Genomic DNA, 10,267 nt, shown 5'->3' on the forward strand with positions numbered 1-10,267 from the left:
ACACTGGTTTTGGATGTGCTGAGGAAATCTAACCAGCACAGGAGATTTCAGTTAAGTTTTTGATGCTTAAGTTAGCCTTTTTACTGGCCATAACCACGGCCAGAAGGGTAAGCGACCTACAGGCCCTGTCAGTTAAGGAGCCTTTTCTGTCTATACTAGAGGATAGAGTGGTTCTAAGACAAGACCCACTATATCTCCCCAAGGTCACATCTAAGTTTAATAGATCTCAGGAGATCATTTTGCCCTCCCTTCTGTGATCCAAAAAAAGAGAAGAAATTTAATGGCTGTCAGGAAATGTCTGACGTGCTTGGATAGAGTGAAGGACTACAGAAAGTCTAATCACCTTTTTGGTCTTATTTAGCAGCCCTAGAAAGGGAGGGCAGGCATCTAAAACTACTGTGGCTAGGTGGATTAGACAGACAATAGCATTGGCGTATGAACAGGCAGGCTCCCCAGTACCAGTGGACCTTAGCCCAGTCAATGAGATCCTTGGCGGCCTCTTGGGCAGAGACAGCTGGGGCCTCAATAGAACAGGTTTGTCACACAGCCACTTGGGCGAAGCAGGATACCTTTTTTAAACATAGTGGACCTGCTATCGCCTCAGGATCTGACATTTGGAAGAAAGGTCTTACAAGCAGTGGTCCCGCCCTCAGGCCTTGAATTCCTTGTTCATCCTCTCAATTCTATGCCGCCCTGGAAGATGACTAGAGAAAATTTAGTTACCGATAACTGTTTTTCTGTGATATCTTCCAGGATGGCAGGCCTACTTCACTCCATGTTTTAATATAAGTACTGTGGGAAGAGTTTCTCTGTCACCCGGTTAACCTTTTACTTTGGGAGAAGGGAGGGGCCTTTTAACCTTGTAGGTTTTGTGTTTCCTGTCAGGTGGACCAGTCATCTCTCAGGTTATGCTGTCCTGGAAGATATCCCAGAAAAAGTTATCAGTAACTGTCAGTTTTCTTTTCTTCTGCCTACAGGAAGCTCCTCATTTTTGTTTTTCAAGTAACCATTTAAAGATGTAATCATATGTGACTTTTAAGTTCTGAAGTTCTTTTCCAACTAATCCCAAGAATTTGCCTGTGCTCTGGGAGTTGCATACATCTTGCCATACTAGTGAATGGCTGTATAGTCATACTTTCTAAATGCTGATACTTCTGTGCATGGAGCGTTTACTCATGCAAAATATTTCACAATTGCAAAACTTCATTGTTTGCATGAGTGGGTATTCAATTGTATGACAGGCTGACTCCCTAGGCACAGGAACATGACTGGAATTTTACCGCCAACACGGGTGTATTAACCCGGCTGCCTAGCAGGGGGTTAAAAGCGCTGCTAAAACAAGCGGCGCTTTACTGCTGACTCCTGCACTGCCCCAGTGTGAAAGGGGTCTAAAACACTTGGACTAGGCCTGAAGAAGCGCATGCTCCGCAGACACATCGCCTGCATACTGTCGGAAGGGACGTCATCCCCCGGCATCCCGTTTGATCGAGGACCAGGAAACGCCGGAATCCACTGTCGCAAAGCGCTCCACTGCAGCAACACTAATCCTTTGATGGACTCCCTCCTGGATGGCTGTTTTTTTTTCATTTGCGACATGCCTATTTTAAACATACTCTTGAGTGTATGTGTATATGTGTGTGTGTGTGTGTGTGTGTGTGTGTGTGTATATATATATATATATATATATATATATATATATATATATATATATATATACATATATACACATTCTTTGCCTAATAAATTGTTCTAATTTACTGCACTTAGTGGCGCTTTGAGCACTTCCAACACACAAGTTTACTTATACATGGTGTCATGAGTAATTAAAATAAGTAAATTATGTAGTCCAGATTAAGAGTGAGTGTGTCAATGGGCAAATATCTAGACATCCATTTTGAGACATTTCGGAGATCGTTCAGATTTCTTAGATTGGTGCATTTCACTTGCATCTGGTTGCTTTTGTACTCCAATGAACCGGCAAGGGGAGAGAAGTAGTCGGAATGCAAGCAAAAGCCTGTCTGTACAGCCCCCCACAATGTTTGAGTAACCATCTCTGGCATCATGGCACAGAGTAGTGTTTACCATTCTCTACACTTGGCAACATGCGTGTAAGGTCTACTTTTGAAGCTGTTCAAAGGTGGCTTTAGCTGCATGTGAAAAAAAAATAATTTTTATTTGCTCTTGTTCGTGCTAAAAAATATATATTTTTTTATAAAACAGTGTCTTGTATGTGTTTTAATGACTAAAGTTGTTCATCAAAGCGGTTGCATAATTTGTATTTTACACTTTTTTTTTTTTTTTTTCTCTCCCTTCTCAAGCCTTGGTTTTTGCATATGACTTCCATGCTGGAGCAGAGACCATGATGAGCAGGCATTTTAACGATCCCAGTGCAGATGGCTATTTTACCAAGAGAAAATGGGGTAATGTCAATATAGTTTAATCTACCCAAATCACAATCCCCATTCTATGTGGTGGTTTATTTTATTTTTATTTTTTTCCAGTTTATCCAGCTGTACTGTTTAGGAAGCAAGTTGGCAAAAGCTCTCCAAGTTTCAGTAAATTAACATGGATTTTTTTTTTCCCCCTTCAACTTTAATGTGGCCATTTGTATACCTGAGAGCAGATTTAGCCCAGGTTCGTGCAGAATGCAGCTTTGAAATCTCGCTACAGCACGACTTCAGAGTTGCCGGCCAATGCGAAAATGATTCCCCCCCCCCCCCCCCCCCCCCACCCACCCACCCATATGCAGCCTGCCAACATCTGCGACTTCATGCAGAGTTTAATTGGAAGTCCCAAGTCCCTCATGACATAGTCAGTGCAGGAACCTTTTAAAAAAAAATGGTGCAAATCGGAGTCGAACTGGTTTCATAGCCAGAAATGAGACCGATTGTAAAATCGCAAGTCTCACCATTGAACATAGAGGGGGTGGTTATCTGTTGAGGTCAAAACCTTGCCACTTCTTGCCTCTATTACACGTAATGCATTTATAATGCATATAAATGCAGCAGTGAGACATTCCAAGCATACCCTCAATTCATATACCATGTTTAGAGCTGCATGAATATTGAACCAGAACTGTGGAGATGTGCGGTTTACTGTAACACATGTTTAAATAGGATAGGACACATATTTCAGGCCCACAAAATACTCTGTACTTTCGTAGTTCCTTTTGTGTGGTAAGTGCATTACCAACGGGGACCACTTGAGCACGATGTTTTGGTGACGCTAGTCAGGTTTTGAGGCTTCCTTAAGATTGAGGGGTCAAGAAGCACCGTATCTTTCCTAAAGGACTTTTTTGCACTCTGTTGTATGAATTTTACATTTTTTTGTGTAACTAATTTGTCCTTTAATTGCACTAAACACTCCTAGTTATTTAGTGCTGTTAATGCTGGGATGATTATTTCTTAAAGTGGTTGTAAACTCTCCCCCACAACTTTATCCCATGTGAATCAGCATGAACACTGCTTGTAGATATCTCCTTACTTGCATAGTATTGTTGTTTTTTGTGCTTTAGAATGACGTCACTGAGCATGCCTATAATCTCCCATGATTTACAGCGACAACACTTTGTGCTTGTTTGTCTATTATCGGGACTTCCTATGGCACAACACTGAAATCCTACAAGACTGCATAATCAGCGCTTCCTACTACACCCCATGTGGGCTCACATGGAGTGGGGGAAAAAAGGCATCGGACAGCATTACTGCAGTCTATCAGCTGAAGCTAAGACTGACATAGGCAAACACTAGATAATCTGCACAAGTAAATACTATGAAATAAAACAAGTCGGCTATGAGCAGGGAAGCAGGTGTAACGACATGTACGGCAACCCATCGCAGCTTGCTATGGAAGTGATGTTCCGTCGCCATCTTGCTACACCTCACACTCGTCCACATACACTAAGGGGGAAAGCAGACATGTTACATCCACCGGAGTTTTGCATTTTAGACTCATTTATAACAGTAAAGTCAGTTTATATAGTGAAATCCAATACTTGCAATACTGTCTGCTTAGATGTTGAATTTTAAAAGCAGGGAACTTCTGTCAGATTATCAAACCTGTGAGATGAGAAGGTTGCCGCTGCTTTTAAAATTCAAGATCGAAGTAGTCACTGAGTTGTAAGTACTGTATTTCACTATATAAACTTTACTGTTATGTGTAAAATGCAAAATTCCAGTGGGTGGAACATGTCCCCTTTCCCCCTTGGTGTATGTGGACTGGACGAGTGTGGGGTGTAGCAAAATGGCGGCGACGGAACGTACACTTCTGTAGCAATCTGCGATGGGTCGCCGAATATCTTTACATAGGTTTGCTATAGAAATGTTGGATTTAGGAGGCTAGGTTAACAGTAGAGGAAGTACTCAATGTAAGGGCGAAAATGTACTCTACTGTGGACTCAAACAATACTTAAGATGTCATTGCCTTACCCCTGGAAAGTTTTTTTTTTTTTTTTTTTTTTTTTTTTTTTTTTTTTTTTTGTTTCTTTAAACAGTAAGTAATTTGCGACTTGGCTGGATTACAGTGGCTGTAGTTTAATTATTATAATGGACTAAATGAAAAGCATTAGAGTGGGAGTTTACTTTTTAATTTGTTTTTTTTATTTTTTTATTGGGTTTTATTTATACAATAGCTGCTACACCAACTCCACTTATCCATTTGACCACTGGGATCAGTGATGCTTAGTGCCGGTTCACACAGGGGCGACTCAGATCCGACTTCAAGTCGCCCCAAGTCACCTCAGGTCGCACAACATGTAGAAATCAATGTAAGTGAATGAGAGCCGTCTTAATGCACGCTACTGAAGTCGCTCCGACTTCAGAAAAGGTTCCTGTACTACTTCAATCTGACTTGTAGGCAACTGGTACCTATTGATTTCAATAGAGGTTGCCTCCAAGTCGGATCTCCGTCTATAAGGAGGCAACTCTCACAGAATTATCAGCTCTCAAAAGGAGTCGCCCCCCCCCCCCCCCCCCCGAGATTCTCTGATTGGCCACGGCAGGTCGCCTGGCCTGGAGTAGTGTTGTAAGTCGCGTCACGTCCAAGTTGCCTCCAAAAGTCGTGTTGCCCCTGTGTGAACCGAGCCTTAGTGTTACTGATGGTTTTTCTTTCGTTCATTAGACACAACGTCTTCATCTTGTCCTTAAGGTTATATCACCCTTTTAGGAGAGAACTAGGCAGAAAGTGTTAAAAATAGCAACACTTGCACAGTACCAGCCAGTGGGCCATCCTACTGGCTATAACCCCTTGCACTGCATCCAGCAGCTCAGTTTTTTCTGCCTAGTGTAGAAGGATCTGGCTCCCTGTGGGATCATTGCTCCTGGGGAAATTTTATTTTATTTCTGCATTTTTGATTCCTGTGATCTACAATTAACAGCCGGGCTGGGTGACAGGCTGGATAATATAGATCCTGGTAGTCTCCCCAGCCTGGCCATCAAGTGTGAGCAGGCCCTAGCTACGCGCTGGGTCGGCCATGACATGCCTTGGGGGTGCAGTGCACGTACCTGGCTCGGGGTCCTCCGGGAGGGGATGTGCTCTGGGTATTGGGGGTCCACTCATCCTGTTTCTGGGCCACAGCAGGGTGTTTGTGGTGTGCTTGCCATGTGGGGAGGCTGCCACGCACTCCGTGACCATTTTTTTTTTTTTCTGTAGCCACAGCCAGTTTTTTTCCCTTTCAGCCATTTTCTGGAAGTTTGGCAGCCATTTTCTTGGCACCCTCAGATGTTTTTGCTGAGGTGGCCATTTTCTAGTAGTCTGTTTTGCCTCTAGCACTGGGTGCTTGTTTCCTTCTAGAACAGTGCACTTTTCACACAGACACCTCATGGATCACACAGGGGAGAGCAGAAAGCAGCACAGCGCAGTACTTGGGTCAGGACGGTGAGTCCTGCGGGGGGCCCCCTCAGTCTGTGGCAGCTTAGAGGGTGGATGTTTTGTGTGACTTCCTTAGGTCTCAGAGCGGTGACAGGCGAGTGTGGGGGAACCTGTTGATGCAACTGGTTCCCCTGCACCTGTGGTGCCTATAGACACTGTTGGCGGTCCTGGAGGCCTTTGCTGCCAGGGTGCAAGTGGCGTGTGGGCGCAAGGGGTGTAAAAAAAAAAAAGAAGCCCCCACATCTTCTGGGGAAAGCTCTGATTCAGACTTGGGCCCGCTATGACAAGTGGCCCCTGTTCTGACGTGTCCGAACGGTCCTGGTCCGCATCCTCTGACAGTGAGCATGACTTTGTTTCCAAGTCAGCGCAGGAAAAGGCGCTTGTAGGAGCACGTATTACAGCAGTGCGGGATACCCTAAAGATGGAGGATACTGCGGGGACATCTACAGAGGTGTCGGTCCCTTTCGGGTCCCAAAAGCGGTCCTGCACAGCTAAGGTGTTTCTTTACCCAACTTATTTTGCTAAGTTTATTCACAAGGAGTGGGGAAAACCGCAGTGGGCCTTTTCCGTCCCGAAAACGCATGGCGGTGCACTACCCCTTTTGAGGAGAGTTTCCGGTAGAAATGGACATATCCGATTTGTTGACCCCCCCCCCCCCCGTATCCAGGTTAAATAAGGTAACCACAATTCTGGTGGAAGGGACTCCTGCTTCCAAGGACCCTGCCGACAAGGGCAAAGGCGGTTGCCCAGTCCATGTTTACGGTGGTGGGGTCAGCCTTGTGGCCAGTGTTAGCCATGGCCCTGGTGTCAGACGCTTACTGAATGGGCAAAATTGTTGCACCGTCAGTTGGAGAAGCAACAGGCTTCACTGGTCTGTGTGGAGCTGGCGGACCAGTTGGTGCAGGGCCTTAAGTATGTCTGTGATGCAGCCTTAGAATACGGCCCCCTTTCTCTCTAGAGCCTCAGTATCAGCAGTAGTGCTACATCGCCTGACTTTGCTGAAATGCTGGTCTGCCGACCAGGCATCTAAGAAAGCACTGGTGGACTTCTCCTTCCTGGGAGAGAGGCTATTTGGAGCCTCCCTGGATGACATTAAGAATGTTACTGGGGGGTAAGAGTACGTTGCTCCCACAGTCCAGGAAAGGTAAGGAGACGCGCTGTAGGCAAGGGCCCTCCTTTTCCATTCAGAAGCGGATTTTCCTTCCGCCTGGGTCAGCAGGTAAGCGTTCCCAGTCCGACGAGGTACCTGCTGAGGGACAAAAGCGTCCCTGGTTTTGCAAGCCAAACAAGCCTGGCAGCAAATCTGTTGCCACATGGTTTGCCTATGCCTCTGGTGGGGAGTCACCTTCAGGAGTTTGCAGCCCGGTGGACCTCCCTACTTTCCAAGCAGTGGGTCTGCAAACTGGTTTCCTCAGGGTACAAGATGGGTGTTTTTTTTTTTTGTCCACCAAACTGATTACATTTCACCCCACCCCCCCCCCCCCCCCCCCAACCTTTAACTTGGCTCGTCGGGAAGCCCTGTTCAGGGCAGTATAGGACCTTCTGTTGCATGGGGTGATAGTGCCTGTACCGATGCCGGAAAGGTTTTGGGGGTTCTACTCCAATCTGTAGTCCCAAACTAGGAAGGGGTCTGGTCCTGGACCTCAAGGCCCTCAACAGCTTTGTGAAAGTACAATTGTTTAGGATGGAATAAGTTTGCTCAGTGGTCACTGCACTCCATCATGGGCATTTTCTGGCATCCCTGGACATCACGGACGCATACTTGAATGTCCCCATATGCATCAAGCATCTCAGGTTTCTGCAATTTGCAGTCGGGGACGAGCACTACCAATTTGTAGCCCCCCCCTTTTTGGCCTGGCGTGTGCACCAAGGGTCTTCACCAAGGTGCTAGCCCCAATTCTGGCTTAAGGCAGCGAGGGATCACAATCGTGGGTTACCTGGACGACCTCATTCTGAAGGCAGATTCCGCCTCAGAATTAAGGGAGGATGTGGCAATCGCCATGCAAACTCTTCGGCCGCTTGGTTGGGTACTGAACCTACAGAATTTGGTGCCAACTCAATGCCTGGTGTACCTGGGCCTGCTTCTGGACTCATCAGAGGTGAGAGTCTTTCTCCCTTCAGACAAGCTGCAGACTCTTCAACCTGCGGTGAAGTTGGTGTCCTGCAGGTGGTCGTCACTGAATTATTATTTTTTTTTTTCATGCGAGTTCTGGGTCTCATGGTAGGCACTTTCGAGGCGGTACCATACTTGAGTCTTGCAAAAGGAGATCCTGTCCAAATGGGACAAATCTCTGTCCCTGGATTGTCAAATTCGGGTGAGCCAGCTAGTCGGGGATTCCCTGGTCTGGTGGCTGAGGTCGCTGGCCCTTCGGTCCAAGAAGTCGTTCCTCTTCATTGGACGGTGATCACAACGGACGCCAGCCTGACCGGTTGGGGGGGGGTAAAGTTTGGGGCTGTGCAGTCGGTCCAGGGTCGCTCGACCCAGGACCAATCCCGCCTGCAGATCAACATGTAACTTCGGGCGATCAGGCAGTTCCTCTCCACATGGTCAGAGGCTGCAGGGGCGTCCGGTCAGGATCCAGTCGGACAACGCCACGGCATTGGCGTATGTCAACAATCAAGGAAGAACAAGGAACTCTGCTGCAGCACTGGAGGTCTCTCACATCCTGCGGTGGGCAGTGTGGCATGTGCCAGCTCTGTCAGCCATGTACATTCCAGGCATAGAAAACTGGCAAGCAGACTACCTAAGCTGTCAGATGCTGGACCAAGGGAAATGGTCGCTACATCCGGATGCATTTCTCCTCCTCTGTCTAAGGTGGGGTACGCCAGATGTGGATCTCCTGGCTTCTCTACTCAGTCGGAAGGTACAGAGGTTTATGGCCAGGTAAAAGGATCCCTGGGCGGACGCGGCAGACAGTGGCTCCATGGGGGCATTATCGGCTGATTTATGGTTTTCCCCCACTCAAACTTCTGCCACGTCTGCTTCGCAGAGTGGAGGCCGAGGGATTACGGTAATTCTGATTGCCCCAGATTGGCCTCGGCATCCGTGGTACACCGACATAGTACGAATGTTGGCGGGTGTTCCTTGATGGCTGCCAATGTGAGGACCTTCTGTCGCAAGGTGCAATACTTCATCCTGCTTTACCATCACTGGCTTTAACGGCATGGCTGTTGAAAGCCAGGTGCTAAGGGACCGAGGTCTGTCTGATTCGGTAATTTCCACTATGCTGAGGGCATGAAAGTCATCTTCTCGGAAGATTTATCATCGTATGTGGAAGGCCTACATCTCCATGTGTGAGGAGGATGGGGTACCGTCCGTGCACATACTGTTTCCAGGATCCTGCTGTTTTTTGCAGGGTGGAGTGGATCAAAAACTTGCCTTAAGCACTATTTGAGGAGCAGTTATCGGCTTTGGCTTTTTTTTTTTTTTTTTTGTGATCCTTGGCGACTCATTCATTGGTGAGTACGCTTGTTCAGGGGGTTCGACGTGGCCCCTCTGGTTAGACCACCCCTACCTCCGTGGGATTTGAATCTGGTGCTCTTGGTGCTTCATAAACCGCCGTTTGAACACATTAGGGAGACCTCCTTATTGACCATATCTCAGAAAATAGTCTTTCTAGCAGCCATTACATCTGCCAGGGTTTCTGAGTTGGCCTTGTTTTGCAAGTCTCCCTACTTGATCCTCTACAAGGATAAAGTGGTGCTGCGTCTGCAGCCTTCGTTTCTGCCAAAGGTTGTTTCAGCCTTTCATCTAAATGAGGACACTGCTTCCGTCCTTATGTCCTCGACCGTCACACCCCAAAGAAGTGGCTTTGCATTCCTTAGATGTGGTCTAGGCTCTGCAGGTGTATCTGTCTGCTACGGCTCCTTTTCAGAGGTCGGACTGGCTGTTTTGTATCGGTGGCTGGCCCATAGAAGGGACTGGCTGTCTCCTCAGCCATCATTTCTCTGGGAATCAGATTGTGGTTCAAGCTTATGCCATAAGGGGACGGGCACCTCCCTTTCCTGTTGCGGCACATTCTAACAGGGCAATTGGTGCCTCATGGGCTTTCTGACATCCAGCGTGTTTTTTTTTCTCTTTTCTGCCTAGTCTTCTCCTAAAGGGGCGATATAACCCTAAGGATAAGATGCTGTATCCGTTAATTCACTTCAGAGAAGGATTTTACGGTGAGTACAAAAATCCTATTTTTGATTGCCCACAAAATACTAGTTGAGGAAAGATTTACATAGCCCTCTTGTGACACCAGCAATCTGATTTGTTTAAAGACCGAGCATGGCATCGGTGGAGCTAGGTTTTTACACATTTAAATTGCTTTTAAAGATGTGTGCATATTGTGGATTAAGTTACAATGGCATGATCTTTAATCTATCGTTTAAAATATCTATAGGCCAACATGAT

The 10,267-nt window shown here is 46.7% G+C and overlaps 1 protein-coding gene across 1 annotated transcript in view; it reads left to right on the forward strand.

Annotated features, from left to right (window-relative positions):
• PAN3 (poly(A) specific ribonuclease subunit PAN3) overlaps positions 1 to 10,267 on the forward strand; it is a 115,743-nt gene that overhangs the window by 87,643 nt on the left and 17,833 nt on the right. Inside the window, exons 11-12 of the mRNA XM_077484076.1 lie at positions 2,319 to 2,420; positions 10,257 to 10,267. The exon at positions 10,257 to 10,267 is cut by the window's right edge and continues 155 nt beyond it. Coding sequence (XP_077340202.1) covers positions 2,319 to 2,420; positions 10,257 to 10,267 — 113 coding nt within the window. The remainder of the gene's footprint in view (positions 1 to 2,318; positions 2,421 to 10,256) is intronic.

This window comes from Lithobates pipiens, unplaced genomic scaffold, assembly GCF_037356315.1.
Source record: "Lithobates pipiens isolate NorthernLeopardFrog02 unplaced genomic scaffold, aLitPip1_a1.2 Scaffold_16, whole genome shotgun sequence".
Taxonomy (NCBI): Eukaryota; Metazoa; Chordata; class Amphibia; order Anura; family Ranidae; genus Lithobates; species Lithobates pipiens.